Genomic DNA, 18,897 nt, shown 5'->3' on the forward strand with positions numbered 1-18,897 from the left:
GCAGCTCTGGGTTTTCAAGAGTCAAAGGACACCAGGACAAGAGGCCTCTGGTCCCTTTTCAGAGCCGTTCATATTGCAACGAGCAAGGGGGACCATCAGGGCCTTCTGACGTTTCCTTTTTTCTTTTGGTGGAGTGGGCTGAGGCTGGGAGATAAAATGGCTCATTTCAACAACTACTTGTGACAGGTTCCCTGATCTGATGGGATTATACAGTCGAACCCCTCTCAAGGATACCTACTTAGGCAGTTTGCTCAGACCCCTTCCTGTGCCCCACTCTCCATAGTGGGTGAGTGCAGCTGGAAGAATAAAGATGTATAATCTCACCATCGACTAGAAGGAATATTTTAAATTACAAAAAGTGTAAAAATAAACATATAAACAAAAAGTAGTATTTTAAGAAAATGTCTAAAGCAGAGTATATGATCGCAGAAGCCCCTTCCACCCAATTTCCTCGCCTCTTACCGACCCCCAGCAGAGCGCCAAAACCAGCACAAATTTGTAAGTAATTAGCATGCAAAGGTCCCCTAGACTCTGTCTGTGGGGCCTTGTGTTCCAGGGAATAATTTACGCCAGTGAGTTTCATCCATATCTCTCCCTTCTCTGGGCTGGAAATCATATTTACCGCCTAAGAAGAACTTAACCAAAAAACAGTGATAAAAAAATAACTTTGAAGATCAGAGTCCAAATAATATAAGCATTTTCCTTCTAATAATCTTTCAAACAGCTCACTCTAGTATTAAGTTCAGAGCTGATTTCGTCTCTTTCATGTTCTGGCTGTTATTATGATTTGGTTTTGTTTTGTTTTTTCCTGTCCTGCTTTCTATCTCTCCGTTCAAGCATTCAAATCTGCCATCTCTTTATCCCTTCTTCATATTATTTTTTCTCTGCCTTTATTTTAACTGCTTAATATTTCTGAGCCAATGCTTTTAAAAAGTATTTATGCCATAGTTCTTATTATCATTTTTGGGGCCGCAGCACACAGCAGCTTGATGCGGGGTCTCAGTTCCCAGACCAAGGACTGAACCCGGACCACAGCGGTGAAAGCGCTGAATCCTACCCACGAGACCATCAGGGAATCCCCTCTGTAGAGTTATTGAATAAAATACACATGTACTAAAGTTTTCCAAATTATTTTCTCCGAAACCCTGGTCCCTGATAAAAGAGGTTTCCTGTTTTTACTTCAAACCCTATCCCTTAATTTCCTTGAAATGTACAATGAGGTTATCTTTCAGCCACCTCTTTTCCAGAATAAGTGTTTTTCTCATTGTCTTTATTTTCTAGCACCTTAATCACGGTTATCATTCTCTTTTTAGACACTTTTTCATTCGTTTTATATCAGTTAAAATAAAAACATCAAGCACGTGCTCAGCTTGGAGTTCTGAGACACAGTTTCTCCCCTGGAGACGTTGTAACAGGACACAATGTATTGCTTTCTGTTCTTGAGTCACAGTGGTTCGATCTTACACGATTCTGTGTTTCTAAGGTTTAATATCAGGCTATGTTAACATGGCCCGTTTTTGGCTTCCCATGTCCCGCACAGGGAAGCTGAGATTACTTCCTTTCACAGAATCGCAAAGGGCTGGAGGCTCGGCGCGAGCAGAATTCTTACACGGACCTTCTGACAACTGAGACACCATAGGAGACGGGGAGACACACTCACATTTCAAATGCAAGCACTCAATCTAGTGTCTCGGCGGTTCTCGCAAGAACTGCCCTGCAAGTACTTACTCTGGGATGTGGAAAGGTTGGAGAAGGCTGCCTTTGTTCGACCTGCCAACCATTCCAGGCTTTCATGCATGTTGGCCAAGGCTTTGAGGTCGCTGACGTCACGGAGGATGTCTTGTGGAGGGATTAACTTATCACCCAGGTTCCCAATAAGTACTTCTGACTCCTTGCCAAAGGCTGCCCTGCAAAACAAATCAGCATGGAAGAAAACGGGTGGGTAAAACTCTCGAAGGCATATCTAGCAAAATGGTTATTATCATCACTACAGCATGCTATTTTTCCTAGCCTTCATTTTGAGAGAAAATTATCATATATATATATATGTGTGTATATATATATACACACACACTGGCTCAAAATTACTCTGGTGGGAGAAAGAGCCCTTGGAAGAAGAATGAAGGGACCCTGGTGTTTGTATCTGCAACAGAAACTAGCGTGGGCCCTACCTACAAGCGACGGTCCCTGAGGAAGGGGACCGTCCATTCCTGCTCTTTTGTAGGTGTTTCCCTTGTCTCGTCTGCTGTGGAAGTTGACGAACAGCTTAGGGTGTTAAGTATATACATCATTTGAAGGTTGTTATAATATATAAAACAACCAAGCTCACCTGGAAGTGAGAAACTGTTTTAAGCTGTTCAAAAGCAGAGAGATTCTTAAATCTCCCTCTTTAAGAAAGGAGATTGTGAATTCCCACTGTGGCTTGGCAGGTTAAAAAGCCAACTGGTATCCATGAGGATGCAGGTTCAATCCCTGGCCTCACTCGGTGGGTAAAGGATCTGGTGGTGCTGCAAGCTGCAGTATAGGTTGCAGATATGGCTCAGATCTGGTGTTGCTGTGGCTGTGGCATATAGGCCAGCAGATGCATTTCTGATTGGACCCCTAGCCTGGGAACTTCCATATGCCATGGGTGCGGCCCTAAAAAAAAAAAAAAAAGAAAAGAAAAGAAAGTAGGTTTTAATTGCAATGTATACTAAGCATCGGTCATTCATTCTTTCATCCATTTACTTATTCTAAAAAGGATCTGAGGGGGAGTTTTCTCTAGTAGCCCAGTGGTTAAGGATTTGGCATGGTCACTGCTGTGGCTTGGGTTTTACCCTGGCCGGGGAACTTCTGCATGCTGTGGGTGTGGCCAAAAATAAAAGAACCAATAAAATCATAAATAAATAAAAACCACCTGAGGCAAAGAAGCTATAAAGCATGTAGGCATTCATTATTTGGACAAAGAGTCCAGTAGAAACCAGCAAAAGATTCTTTTACTAGCTGGAAAAATATAACAGAGTGGATTTCACAGAGAGCCCAGTGTCTTCACAATATTTTTTGTTTTGCAGGGGGTGGAGGTGTTGAAAAAATCAAGATGTATGGGGTTCCCATCGTGGCACAGTGGAAATGAATCTGACTAGGATCCATGAGGATGCAGGTTTGATCCCTGGCCTCGCTCAGTGGGTTAAGGATCCAGCATTGCCATGGCTGTGGTGTAGGTCACAGATGAGGCTCTGATCGGGCGTGACTGTGGCTGTGGTGTAGGCCACAGGGTAGGTGTTGGCAAAACAAAAGAAAACAAAACAAAACAACAAAAGCCTGGGATTACAGAAGAATGAAATTGCAAGGGACCCTAGAGACCACAAGGCACAGCCACCACATAGAGAAGGAACTGGAGGCTCAGAATGTTAACTGTTTGGCCTACATGACACAATTCTCACTCTCTCAAAAACAGGGGTGAAGTCACACATGAGGACAGAAGATGCTAGGGAAAAAACAAAAAGCAACAACAAAAAAACATGTCTTTTCAGGAACGTTCAGGTGGGTATGCAGAGCTGATGAGGATAGAGCCGATACCGAAAGGGTTTTCTGCACGTCCCAAAGCTTTCAAACCTCACAGCACCTTACGGAAACAGAAGCAAGGGTTTGTTTAAGCAGAACCAGCCAAAGTCAGTTTCAGGCAGGCAGCGATGATCAGCAGCTGACAGAGAGTCAGAACACTGCTTCAATGACACAGAGGCATTCAGGGCCCAGCACTACAGCAGACACCGAAAGAATAAATACTGGGAGTTAAATGCTTATTACGTTATTATTAAATGCTATCAAGTAGGGACTCATGATCAGGATTTTTGCTTCCAAAGACAGTAAGATTTTTTTTTTATTATTATTAAGGAAAAGTCAGGAGTGACTGACTGGCTTGGGTAAGTCATGGCTATGGAGGCAACAGCAGTGCAGTGGGCAGAGCACAGGAACCTTGACCGTGCGTACAAACTTACTCTGGGGTCGCGTAATAGGTCTTGGCGGGGACAGGGGACCCAAAAGTCTGCATTTCTATTCAGTTTCAGTCTCCTTGTCTGGGAAGCACACGCTGAATAATAAGGGTTAGAGCACCAGTTTCTAAAACCTGGGTCTGCATCCTGAATCTGCCCCACACTCACTACGTGGTGCTGCTTAAATGCCCCGAGCGTTGTCAGCCAGGGCTAATAGTACCAACCTCCTACGAAATAATCTAAGAAGATCTTTACGGGGAAAATTTCAATTAATACCAAAGTAGAAAGAAGAGCACAAATAATAATAAACTTCCATGGAGCCATTGCTCAGCCTCAATTATTAGCAACTCATGGCGAGCACTAGTTCATTTATCCACATCTACCCCCCCACTGGAATATTTTGAAGCAAACCATTGCACTGATGCTAAGTGCATAATACAGCACAAGGAACTTGGTGAAGGCTAATACACTGTAGTTATTGTTATTCTTAGGTCTGCTGAGATGGCTAGTTTACTCAGCGTCAACCCAGGGTATGCTGTGACAAATCAATTGAAACAGAAGGGTGATCAGAAGTAAATAAATTAGATCTCAGGGCCTAGTTTTACAAATGGAATCTTGTAACATTATAGCAAACGTCACTGTGTCTCAGAGTCCAGACTTCTCAGAATCTTCAAGAGGTCAGTCATTGGGACAGAAACCCTCCATTGCCTACCTGGGGTCATGGCTGCCATAAGCCATGTACCCAGATTAAAAACAAGATGAACCGAACCAAAAACCCTGCTCGATTTCCCAGCCCCTCCTGCAGATATGGTGGTCAATGAGAGAAAAACTGGAATCAGGAAATGGGCTTTCGAGAAAATTCTTTTGAGCAGTCTTAGTTGGCAGGGACCTCTTCTGCCTTCCCCTTTCTGGAATGCAGCCATGGTAAGTGAAGCTGCAGCGGCTCTTCTTCAAACACCCGATGACCTTGAGCATGAAAATAATGCTGAGAATAATGAAGCCAGAGACGGGAGGGCATGGGGGCACTGATGACATCATGGAACTGCCAAGCTGGCCCAGATGATACACTTCTGGGCTTCATGTTATAGGAGAGAAAATGAAACCTTATTTAAGCCACAGCTATTCCAAGTTCCTGCTACTAGCCATGAAATATAATTTCAACTGACACAATTATCTAATTAGCATAAGTGATGCCATCCTCAGAAAACTTTCTCTGAATTCAGCTGTCCTAAAATCGAGTTACTGGGGAAAGCAAGACAATATCTCCTCCATGATTTGAGCCCAGCAGGCAGTTATAATATCTTCCCCTTGGCTGTCACTCAGTCAAGTTGTAAATATTTAGTTTTCTTAATCTGTCCTTATATATCAACTCTCCCAGCCCCTTAATCATCTTTGATAGATAGAACACAAAAAAATGCCTTGGAGCTGGGTGGTTTAAAAAGCAACAAGAGAGGTGAACGGCTTTGAAAACCCAACTCGGAGCCATTTTTATGCATGTAGGTGTCACCCTGGGTGGAATGTGACAATCAAGACAAATGTATTTATGTCGCAGTCTAATCTGCTTATGTGCGGATCCTGGGCCCTGGGCATGTCTGCCCCGTGCTTCCAGGGCTCGCTGCCTATCCCATTTCCCTTCGGCTCACCAAAGATTGGCTCAGCCTCCTCCTCCGACGGGAGAGCAACAGACTGAGAAAAACACAAACTGCCTCACGTTGAATACAGAGTAGACATCTCATTTGACAGGAATCCGTAATCACCCCCTAACGACCTGGAGCGAGCACAGGAACCATGACATGGAGGGTACATGATTGACAGCCAGGACCATTTCACACACACAAAATCAGTCCTTCGAGGGTTTGTGTGTGTCAGAGAGCTTGGTGGATGGTTTTTATGTGTTACAATAACCTTCAGGGGATGGCTTTAGCTGCTCAACTTCAGATTTTTTCCCTAAACCCTCTAATTTATTAAATAAATGATGTCATTTCCACACTATGGGAAACTATGCCGCTGTTAGAAATTATACAGTATAAAATACTTGGGACCCTAGAAAAATGTTTGATATAGTTGCTTTTTAGCCATAATATGCAGGTAAGTAAAATAAACTTATAAAACTGTATGATATTCAAAAAGAATATAATTATGTATCTATACGAACTGGAAAAAAGACTACATATCTATATACCCACATGTTAATTGTGTGACTGGATTATGTTTTGTGTTTCTCTGTATTCTCTATACTTTTTCCAAGAGACATATTTACTTTTTAAAGAAAGACAAAAAAACTGAAAACGCTATCACAGATGAGAAAAACTTTCAAAGGAACACATCAAGTATTTCAGCCTGGAAAATTGGAGGACTCAGGTATTACAGCTACTTGAGCCAAACCAGAGGCACTAGTTGGTCAGTCTAAGGGCTGATTTGGACTGTGGCTGCAGGCTTGCTGAGGATGCAGTCTGAAGGGAACCCTACTAACACTGCTGGTGCAAATGTAAAACGGTGCAGTCATTATGGAGAACAGTGCAGAGGTTCCTCCAAAACCTAGAAACAGAGCTACCCTATGATCTACCAATCCCACTCCTGGGCATATATTCAGAGAAAACTCTAATTTAACATGACACCTGTACCCCAATGTTCATGGCAGAACTAGTCACAATAGCCAAGACACGGAGGCAACCTAAATGTCCATTGACAGGTGCATGGATAAAGAAGATGTGGTACATAAATGCAATGGAACGTTACTTGCCACAAAAGAATGAAATAATACCACTAGGGGCAACACAGATGGACCCAGAGATTAGTTTACTAAGTGAAGTAAGTCAGATAAAGACAAATATTATAGGATATCACGTATGGATGGAATCTTAAAAAAATGATACGAATAAACGTATTCACAAAACAGAGACTCACAGACATAGAAAACAAATTTATGGTTACCAAAGGGGAAAGGTGGTGAAGAGGGTAAGTTAGGAGTTGGGAATAACAGATATACACCACTATATATTAATGACAAACGAGTACCTGCTGTAGAGCACAGGCAACTATATTCAAGGTCTTATAATAACCTAAAATGGAAAAGAATCTGAAAAATAATTGCTATATATATATGTATAACTGAATCACTTTGCTGTACACTTTCAACACTGTAAATCAACTATACTTCATTTGTTTAAAAAGCTCTCCTAACCCCCCCCCCCAAATACAGTGTCCACTGCAGGAGTGGACTTACTGCCAGCATCAGGGTCAGTATGAATTCCACTTTCTAGATCTGAATTTATATCAGGCCTCGTCTTCTATTTATCATGAAAACACATTATTTAATGAAGATATGCCATATGTCTGTGTGAAATGAGCAGCAGAATAATCATTATCCAGAGATGGTGAAGGAAGAGGGGGGCTCCGTTATGGACCGAAGACTGTCGGTCACATCCAGGAAGAGATCTCAGAACCCCAAACCTGTAGGTTTCAGGCAGAGATCCTTACAAGTGAGTAGTCACCTTTATCATCAGTAGGCCAACATCCTCAAGTAGAAGCCTAAGAAACTGCAGCAGAGTGTTAAACCTGTTAAGCTTAATTTTACCACACAATTATCATCTTTAAAAAGCTTGATCTGACAAGAATTCATTTAAGAGGATTTTGCCAAGAGTGTAAAACCTGTTTCACTTAATTTCACCATACAATTATAATCTTTAGAGAGGTCTGTCTGACAAGAATTTGTTTAAGAGAATTTTGCGAAGATGCTGAAAATGGTCTCCATTTAGTCTTTAAATAATTCTGTTATTCCCTGAAATCTTAGGAAGGAAATAAAAATGTGCACTTTCAGCAGGCCAAATGCACTTATGGAAGAAACATCACAAACACTTTCAAAGGGATGGATTTGCAGATCTGGGCTATATCTGACCCCATAACCTATAAGATCAGACCCTGTCCCCCTCCCCAAATCTTCTACCATGGCTTCCCACTGCTGACCCCGCTGAAAGATAACTGCCCCAAGAGGCAGGAAATACTGCCCCAAGAGCAGTCCCCTAGGATCCAAACAGGGCAGGAGAAGGATACGGACTGGCTCAAATGGAGAAGCAGACTGACTGCTCCTCCCTCCTCCTTGCGTCCTGGAGGGAGCAGTGCTGTACCCACACTAAGTATGGAATTGCTTTCTTCACTTCAAATGTTTCTAGCAGCACCACTATCAGGAGATTTACTCACGGTCTTATTTGTAATCACGCTATTCTATTCAACAATGTTCCTGGCCTAGAAACTTACTGGGTGAAATGGCTGATGCAGGACTCAGCTATGGTCCAGTTGGAAAACAACATTTATAAGGCTGGAACACTGGAGCACTCTGACCCAGGGACTAATATATAGTACTGTTATTCCCCACCCCCACGCCCGTAACAAGAAAATATGGATTTGGGAACCCAAGGTTTAGAAGTAGGGATGGTCCCTCTTCTCGTTATTAATATCACTCATGGCGTTTCTGCGCTTCCCCCTGCAATGCTCGGCTAAATTGGTCTAGAAGTAACCCAGGAAGGAAAGCTTCCACCTGAAAACACAACTATGACCGAACTGTAAGGGCTAGAGAGATTGTCATCCGGCTATTTTGGGCTTCTCACACCGCTGAACCAACACGCCAAGACAGGGGTCACTTTGATGCCTGGAATGACTGACGCCGACCACCAAGGGCCAAATGAATTGCTTCTATGCAGCAAAGGTAGACAGGACTATGTCGGATTCACTGGAACCCCTTTTAGTATTTCCAGGTCCATAGTAATAGCAAAAGGGAACAAAACCAAAAAAATAGCCGAGTACGAAAGACAGAACTGCAAGAACTCAGCTTTTCCAGGAACAAAGGCTCAGTTCAACGTGAACAGGTAAAACAGAGGCTGAACAGCTGGCAGAAGGTCAGGGCAACAAGGGATGGATGGCAGAAGAAGGAAGTGATAAACGCCACCAGTTAGAGAAGATACGGAGACTGCAGCAGCCCTGCATTTTTCTGCATGTGTTAATCAATGGTATCTTTCTGTTTTCCACTTACTGTACTATTTTAATTGAGTTATCATTGATGTACAATGTTGTGTTAGTTTCAGATGCACAGCAAAGTGATTCAGTTATACGCACATCTTCGGATTCTCCATTAGGGGTTATTACAAGATACTGAATACAGTTCCCTGTGCTATACAGCAGGTCCTTGTTGTTTATCTACTTTATATACAGTGGTGTGTCTCTGTTATTCCGAAACTCCTATTTTTTGTGGCAAGACAGACATAAGGTAAAACTTACCATTTTAACCATTTCTAAGTGCACAGTTCAATGCCATTAAGTACATTCATAATGTTGTATGACCATCACTGTCTCTTTTCAGAGCATTTCCATCTTCCCAAACAGAAACCCTGGACTCAGTAGCTTCCCATTTCCTCCACCTCCTACTAAGTCCCTGGTAACCACTATTCTAACCTGTGTCTATGGATTTGCCTATTTTAGATACCTCATCTAAGTGGAATCATGTATGTCGCTTGTGTCTGGCTTATTTCACTTAGCATAATATTTTCGAAGTTCACCCATGTTGTAGAACGCATCAGAATTGCATTCCTTTTTAAGGCTGCACATTTCATTGTGTGTACATCCCACATACTGTTTATCCTTTTATCTGCTGATTGACATCTGCATTGTTTCCACCCTTTGGCTATTGTGAATAAGGCTCCAATGAACATGGGTGCACAAGTATCTGTTTGAATTTCTGCTTTCAATTCCTTTGGGTGTATACAGAGAAGTGGGATTGTTGGATCATACAGTAATTTTATGTTTAGCTTTTTGAGGAACCATCAAACTATTTTCCAGGGTGGCTGGAAAACATTCCCCCCCAGCAATGCACCAGGGTTCCAATTTCTCCAAATCCTCACCAAAATGTTTCTGTTTCAGGCTCAATTTTAATTTTTTTATACTAGCCATCCTAATGGGTATGAGGTGGTATTTCTCCTAGTATTTTACATGAGGAGCTGGTAGTATTAACTTTTCATTTTTGTTCAGTGGTCACCACATATGAGGAATCACATCTGACTTGATGCGAGGGATTGCAGAGACCCTGGATTTAAGATTAAATTCAATGACAGATGAGGCTGACTCACCTTTGCTGAGGGGGAAGGGGAGAATGCCTTTATATGAGGACTAGTTAGTTACTTTGCGTCAGGCAGAAGTACCAAGTTTTATTGGATACAAAATTAAAAGGGGGTGAACCCTAAAATCCTAGGCCTGTTCACCCTAAGATTCATTCCTCACCTTTCCTCTGCTCTGATCGGCATTAGGGGGAGCTGACCCTGCCAGCTGTTTTCTAGGTTCTCAGCTGGATGCTGACAATGGGAAACCTCAGTGGGAAACTGAAGGCTAACGGGTAGGAAGTACCCAAGGTGTATTCTACTTCTTTCCCTCCCTGGCTGCCGTGGGTGATATCACCAGAGACAGATGCATCTCCTTTTTGGCTCTAGCTCTACCATGCTTCAAATTCCTTTGGGTGCCTTTGTGCTTCAGTAAATATCTCTTTGTCTCAGCACTCCATGGCTGCTTGCTACTGCTAATCTGTGGGTTCTCTAATTGCCTCCTGTTATTTTTTTTTTTTTTTTTTTGCTTTTCAGGGTCACACCCATGGCATGTAGAAGTTCCCAGGTCAAATTGGAGCTACAGCTGCTGGCCTCCTTCACAGCCATGGCAACATGGATCCTTAACCCACTAAGCAAGGCTGGGCATTGAACCTGCATCCTCCTGGTTCCTAGTTGGGTTCATTAACCATTGAGCCATGAAGGGAACTCCTTAATGTCTCCTGTTTGATGCTCAGACCCTCATTTACCTGTATAGCCAACTGTCTACATTTAATCCCCACTCGAAGCAATTTAAAGGGATACCTGAAGCAGTTTCTGTTTTCTGGGTCAGATGTATACGAGACTTACATAAAACCTAATAAGATGTCTGACCATAGGCTAAAGATGTCAGTGTGGCTGGAAATTGATTATAGTCTTTGGCATGGGATTAATTAGTTCTGTTGTATAGGTAGAGAAACAGAGACATGTTAAGGTGACCCACAAAGATCACTTAGCTATTAGCTGTCAGAGCTTAAACTGATGGAGATTATAAAAGGGTCAGGTCACCTACCTAGATTCCTAATAATACTGACTCTTACAAGATGCGACAATGACATTTCCATCTATCACTTCTGCTTTTCACAACTGTTCAATCTTCAACACGTCCAAAACCTGTCTAATTTGTCTGTGTCAAAAATAATGGAGGTGGCACCATTCTGATGGGTCCTTTAACCAGGTTTCCAAAAACTGTTTTTTCTAAAGAGATCTTGGCTAAACCCTCATAAACAGGAAGAAAGAAAACAGTCCAGTTATCTTGATTACAGTATTATTTTTTCCTTCCTAGAAACTGCTAAATCTCATCACGAAGTCTACCCTTCAGTAGTTTTCATCACATACGATACTGTGAGTAGCTATTTTTCATATTTAAGAAGTAATTGCTCCTCTTCAGAAATGTGTCTCTTTCTTCAATAATCAAAATCAAGAATTTTTTATTTGCTTTCTTTGCCTACTGTCTGTCTGCGATTTAGAAACTTGCAACACTTTGGACTGGCTGGATGTGGCTGAACAGAGGGAGAAGCGAGAATGAGGTGGGAGGGTCCTGTGTGTGTCCTTTACAAGCAAGGTGAATATGCGCGATGCCAGCAGCTTCCCCTGGGTTCTGCCTGAAACGTGTGTGTGTGTGTGTGTGTGTGTGTGTGTGTGTGTGTGTGTTTTGGTGGCAGAGAAATTGGGGTTTCTGGGTGTCTACTCACTCAGAGATGTCGGCCAAAGAAATTAATCATGACTATTACAAAAGTGTGTTGAGGGGTGACCACAAGCTCTTTCCCCTGTGCATTCATTCATTCATTCATTTTTGCTTTCGAGTCACACCTGGAGGTTCCCAGGCTAGGGGTTGAATAGGAGCTGTAGCTGCTGGCCTATGCCAGAGCCACAGCAATGCAGGAACCGAGCCGCATCTGCGACCTACACCACAGCTCATGACAATGCCTGGTCCTTTAACCCATTGAGCGAGGCCAGGAATCCAACTTACATCCTCATGGATGCTAGTTGGGTTTGTTAACCACTGAGCCACGACGGGAACTCCTCCCTTTTATTTTTAAATCACCTTGGCTATTGGGTTAAGCACAAAATATCGGACTTAATAGACTGATGGTGTTTGGGCACTAAGGACCTTGGTAGTCCATCTAAACTAGTAGCTAAAACCCTGGCTATACATTAACAATTTAACTAAGGAAGCTCGAACATAATACTCGATGCCAAACTCTACCTGTTGAAATTCTGATTTAATTGGTTATGGGTGGGCTCAGTCATGGGCATTTTTTTTTTTAATGGCTTTATTGATACAGAATTCACATACCATAAAATTTACCCACTTAATATGCGCAGTTCAATGGTTCTTAGTATAGTCACAGAGTCACACAATCCTACAAGTATTTGGGACCATTTTTATCACTTCCAAAAAGAAACCCCACACCCCACAGACTTCCCATTTATCTCCAAGCCACCAAGGCGACCACTAACCTACTCTCTGTCTTTATAGATGTCCCTCCTCTGTCCATTCATATAAATGGAATCACACAACAAGTCATCGTGTGTGACTGGCTCCTTTTACTTAACATGGTTTCAATGTTCATCCCTGTTCACGCATGCAGCAGTACTTCTTTTATTACCAAATAGTATTTCACTGGATATATCATGGAGCTATCTTGTGTTTCTCTGTTCATCCCTTAATGGACATTTGTCTTTTTTTCCAAATTTGGCTATTATGAATAATGCTGCTGTGAACATTCACGTCTAAACTTTTGGGTGGGTGTACGTTTTCATTTCCTTTGGTATATAAACCAAGGAGTGGAATTGCTAGGTCACACGGTAACTCTAACCTTTTGAGTATATGCCAGACAGTTTTCCAAAATAGGTGCATCATTTTACATTCCCACCAATAGTATATGAGGGTTCAAATTTCTTTACATTCTTGCCAACACCTGTGATTACCCGTCTTTTAAAATTATAGTCATCTTAGTGGGTGTGAAGTATGATCTTGTGGTTTTGATTTGCATTTCCTTGATGGCTAACAATACTGAGCTCCTAGTTACTGACCATGTGTCTATCTTCCTTGGAGAAGGGATCATTTTTACATTGGGTTACTTCTCTATTATTGAGTCATACATTCTTTAGCAGACATTTACTGAGAATGCACTTTACCCAGACCTTGTCCTAGTTCCTGTAGTATGTTCAAAGCCCACAAGAATGATGTCATAATTCGTTAATATGCCATGACTCAGAGTTTGAAAAAATATTGCGTTAAAGTCTGCCTGGCTCCGCACATATGTTTTTTTGACTGGGCCTCCCACCAAGATGACAAGCTTTTATCAAGTATTTTATAGAGAAGCTGAAGCCCACAGAAGATGTGCTCATTTTGTACAGGTGGAGCAAAGATGAAAGCAAAGCTAGTTTTTTTTTTCTTTGTTTACTAATCAGGGCCACAAACCATACTCTCTCACATAAGTTATGGTAGCTTTAACATTTCCCTTTGCCCAGGGATTTAAATAGGACCCCTTACCAAGACATACAACAATTGCTTATCATGGAATTGGACTTTCTTGAAGATTCAACTCTCAAATAGTGTTATAAGAGGGGAGACATACAGAGATCTCAGCATAGAGCCCCTTAATAATAATAGGCATCTTCCTACTTTTTAAGACAAAGATGTTTAATTGATGGGTAACTACCTAGCAAGAAAGTGAATCAAAAGGCTCAAAGAGAAAACAGTGTTTGTTTCAGGTGTGTGATGTGTTCATAATTTACAAATAATGCAAGAGTTTATGTGGGGGCAGAGAGAAGGAGGACACAAAACTTAAATTCAACATGGGTGGACTCTGAAAGAAGAGAAGGGTTTTCTGAGGCTTCCTGGGGGACAAAGGCAGCTACTTGTCCCCAACTCTGCCATCCTGGCCCTTAATCTCAACATGTAATAGGAAGGAAAACACATAGGTGGGTTAAAGAAAGTATTTGTAATCAGTCATGATCATCTTCAAACATTTAAATCATCCGGATGTGACAGCACAAAGACTGGCCCAACACCAGGCATCCACGTTAAAATTAGGTAAGGAATACATTCTCCAGTGCAAATACTTTCAATTCTCTTACCACCATTCTTCCTTTTTATAGAAGGCTTTCCTTCCAATTATGCCTGAAGCAATGGCTAGTTGAAAGCCACCAATGAAAAGGGGCAATTAAGAGAAAGAGGCGATGTTGGGAGGGAGGAGGGGAAGGATGAAGAGAGAGACGTGGAGGAAAAACATTTTTACAGAAGGATGTCAGCTAATGTTTTAGACCAAGTTCATCAGTGGATGCTACAACCGCTGGTTGAAAGGTTATAAGAGAATAGAAAAATCACATGGTCTGAAGATATTACCCCAGAGATCACTAATCACAAAAGGAAATAAATGCATCTTTACAATGGGACACCTGGCAGTCACTACCTTAACCAAACAGGCAAGCTTGGCACTGCTGGTAGCAGCACAGTCAGACTTCACGTGAAGTGACACAGTGGGAGGAACAAAATACCACTTACATGGTATTTTTGATGGAAGTGTTCATTCTGGATATAATCACAAAGAAACTTTTGGATAAATCTCTACTTGGTAATTGGCCTAGACTCTTTATCAAAGAATTCCATGTCATGAGAAACAGAGGGGGCTGATGAAGATGTTGTAGATTAGTAGAAACTAAAGAGACATAATGTGTGAATCTTGATTGGATCTTGGATTTTTAAAAATCTAGATGACCCATTTTCAGTAATTGGAGAAATTTGATTATAGACTGTATGTTGGATAAACTTTGAATAAAGGCTGATTTTGTTAGGTTTGGTGTGGTAGGCAGAGTAATGGCCCTTCCAAGATGTCTATTGAATCTTGGAAACCTGTGACTATGTCACTTTATAAGGCAAAAGAGATTTTTCAGATGTGGTTAAAGTTAAGGACCTTCAGACAGGGAGATTATCCTGGATTATCTGGATGAACCAAATCCAATCACAGCAGTTCTTCAAAGTTGAGAAGCTTTCCTAGCATGGTCAGGGGAAGAGATGTGACGATGGAAGAAGGCTCAGAGAAATGCTAGGTTGCTGGGTTTGAAGATGGAGGAGGAGATGACAGAGAATGAGGTTGGTCTCCAGAAGTTGCAAAAGCAAGGACATGGATTCTCCCCTAGAACCCCCAAAAAGGAATTCAGCCTTACAGACACCTTGATCTTGCCTCAGTGAGATCTGTGTTGGACTTCTGACCTACAGAACTGTAAGAAGATGAATCTGTGTTGTTTTAAGTCACAGAGCCTGTGATAATTTGTTATCGCCACAACATAAAGCTAATAGACATGGTAATGCTGTGGGTGAGGAAGAGAATACCCTTGTTCCTGGGAGAATCATGCTCAGGGTTTAAGAGTAAAGAGTTGCGCCTACCTCTGCATGGTTTGGAAGGAGGGAAGTGCGGGTATATATTTAGAGAGAAAACTGAGAGGTATGGCAAGACGTTAACAGTCAATCCGAGTCAGGGTATATATGCATTCGTGGGACTGTTATTTTAACTTTTCTAAGGATTTTAAAAATTTCAAATTAAAAAAATGTTTAAGCTTGGCAGAAAAATCAGAAGCAGGCAATATAGATGGAAAATTGACCCACGTTTCAGACAGGAACCCAGGGCTCGGCTCTCGGTTTTCTCGACATTCCGTAGCCCCTTTTTTGATACCAAGTAGATGAGTGCACTGACCGATCAGTGTGTAAAGACAGTGAAACATTCCATGAAAACCAGTACTAGGGAACAACAAGCAAAGAGCCAACTGTGAAGCAGCACGTTATTTTCAGGTGGATGGCACTGCTCAGACCTCTGCTATGGACTTAACTTGGAATAAAGCTGCACATGAAATGCTCTGTTAGCTCAGAACATGAAGGCGTTTGTCTTTAGCCAAATCACTCAAATGGGTCTGGCTACTAAATTTTCTTTGGAGGATGTTTTCAGGCCACACGTGATAGAAACAATAAGGTATAAGGCTTTTTTCTGTACGCGCTGGGACTTCCAGAAGTGTGTAATTTCTCTGCCAGGAGCCAAAAAAAGTTCTGCTTTCATATAAATAGCAACAGCTTTCCACAAGAACACTTCTTAAAGCTTCAAAACCAATGATCAATATACAGGATTAAAATAACCAATAATTATATGTTATACATTGAACATATACTTTTGTTTTTCAACTACTGAGAACGATTCCAGATGTGAAAGTCAAAATTCATATAGCACGAACTTGCTCATTGAATAGTCCAGCTTATTGATGATTCTGGTTATTTCTCAAAATGCCATACAATTTCGTTTTGAAAAATTTCAATCTATTCAGAATAGAGACATTGAACAATTGATCTCAAGCAGTAGCAATGATTCCGAAACTAAGCAACTAAGTGTCACGTCTTCAAGGTAGCTCTCTGGGGAAGGGGTTGAGGAATTGGTGGGGTTCTTAGGAGGAAGACAAAGAATGAGATGGGAACCTCTGGAGCAAAGTAAGATGCTACAGAGAGGAGTAAATACTTTGCATAAAACTGGCAGAAAAAGTGGAGATGGCTCAAGATTAAGATTTTTTTTTTTCAGGGATTAAAAAAAAAGTTAGAATATCTGTGTAGAGTTTGGAGAACTGGCAATAAACAGTAACAGGGTTTGAGGGCATGTGGAAATGTTTTGTTTTTGTTTTCATTTTATGGCTGCACCTGCAGCATATGGAAGTTCTGAGGCCAGGGATTGTATTAGAGCCACAGCTGTGACCTCTGCAGCAGCTGTGGCAGTGCTGGATCCTTGAATCCACTGCACCAGGCCGGGGATCAAACCCACGCCTCTACGGGGACTTGGACCGCTGCAGTCAGATTCTTAATCCCCTGTGTCACAGTGGGAACCCCTGGGATACTTCTTTAAGCAAATAAAAATTTTAAAGCTAAGTACTCATTACTCACGGTTAAACAACCAATATTGATAAGCAGTGATCCCCTGTCCCAAACCTCCTCCTCTCAGTCTTGTGCCCCAGAAAGAAGCACCTACAACTTAAAAAAAAGAAAAAGATTTCTGTTTCTAACTCTTCTACTGCTACATAATTTGTAGAACCGGCCACTCACTGATATATTCATTTGGGACATTTTATACTGACCTCCTGCTCCATGGATGGGTGAGGAATTAGCTTACTCATGCCCCCTCTTCCCACCCTCCAATAATACCAATTTCCCCTTCTTAGCGTGCGCACACACACACACACACACAAACACATATAAAATATAAAATATGTATTAATATATTATATGAATAATATAAATATAATATATATTTCAGTGTTTCTACTCATCTCTTTTTATATATACTTACACTTTATCTTTACCTCTAGTAATAGCGCTCACACTCTATAAACTATTTAACTTGCCCGCAGACTGTGAGATCCTAACACAGGAGGAAAGTGGAGAAGATGCTGTAGGAGTTGACACCTGAACTGCATCTTGAGAGCTGAACTGGACAGGTGCAGGAGGCAGGGGTGGGATGAAGAGAGGACATCTCAGGAAGAGGAATGGGCAGAGGCAAAGGTGAAAGAGCACGGTAGACCGGGAACCCGAAAAGGCTCCATGAAATCGAGGTGAGAAGGCCAGTGGTCCTTCATCACCTGGCAGGGAAGGAAGCCGCAGCAGAGAGCAGCCGTCAGTAGAGATGGCACTGGGGCGCAAACAGCGGGCAAAGAACTTGGCAGTGGTAGGTGCGGACTGTCTCATGCTGGTCCCTGTCTTAGGAAGACCCTTTCCTGCTCCCACCCAGGCAAGGCAGGTGTCCTTCCCACCGTCACAATAGCACAGAACATCCTTCTCAGCCTCGCTTTCAGAGGGGACTGAATTAGAAGGATTAAGGTTTTTTTCTTTTGTTATGATTCCAAATGAGAGAAAGAGGAATAGCATTCAATGTACATCTAAGAAAAGTTAAATAATTCCATGATCTAAAATTAAACAAAAAATGAGATGTAGAAAATACTGTATTGGTGACTTTTTAATGATATTAACAAATAATGATAATCCTCAAATAACTGTCTCAACAGACCAGCGTTTACGTACTATATAGAGATTTACATTTTTTCATTCACTGCCAATCTTATGCTAACGAGAGTACTATGATTTTGATATAACAACAAAGTGCCTAATTCAATAATCTCGAACATTAATTGATATGTTTGTAGCTGGGTCTCCAGTTAATTACCTGTCTTTTCTGTTTAATTTTGAGATTTAAGTCTGCTTCTCATCGTCTCGCCTGTCAGTGCCTGACATACACCTATGACCTTCATCTCGTGTAATCGAGATGGAAAAACATTATTTTAGCAAAGCATTTTCTACTCTTGTAGGTATTTCATATAGTCACCTTTTTTAAATTCATCTTTCTTTTTATATTTTAAAAGTCATATCGAGCCTGCAGAGACAGCAAAATAAATGGGTCTAATGAAGGTTTTGTTCTAGCTAGCTAAAGTCTTTTTTTTTTTTTTTCCCTGCATCAGATCTTTTATCTATTCCTTCAAATTTATCTAAAGATTCTTCAATAGCTATAGTTATCTGGAACCTTTTTATAGTCATTGCTTATGTTGTTTTGAGAACCTTTAAATCTCCAAGGGGAATTTTTCTGAAGGTTATTTGTGCTGTATTTTATTAATACCATGTTAACATCCAAATACATTCCTAGGCTTACTAGATTTCGACCTCTCTTAATTGATTAATCTCAGCTACAGCTACCAAAGGCAAAACAAAACAAAACAAAACAAAAGACATTAATTTATGGCACTGCTGAGGATTAGAACTCAGGCCTAAG

The 18,897-nt window shown here is 41.4% G+C and overlaps 1 protein-coding gene across 1 annotated transcript in view; it reads right to left on the minus strand.

The window, feature by feature from the left end:
• The window catches only part of EXOC4 (exocyst complex component 4), an 801,583-nt gene that overhangs the window by 123,530 nt on the left and 659,156 nt on the right, over positions 1-18,897 (minus strand). Inside the window, exon 14 of the mRNA XM_021078821.1 lies at positions 1,729-1,907. Within this exon, the coding sequence (XP_020934480.1) occupies positions 1,729-1,907 (179 nt within the window). The remainder of the gene's footprint in view (positions 1-1,728; positions 1,908-18,897) is intronic.

The sequence above is a fragment of the Sus scrofa genome, chromosome 18, assembly GCF_000003025.6.
Source record: "Sus scrofa isolate TJ Tabasco breed Duroc chromosome 18, Sscrofa11.1, whole genome shotgun sequence".
NCBI classification, from domain to species: Eukaryota; Metazoa; Chordata; class Mammalia; order Artiodactyla; family Suidae; genus Sus; species Sus scrofa.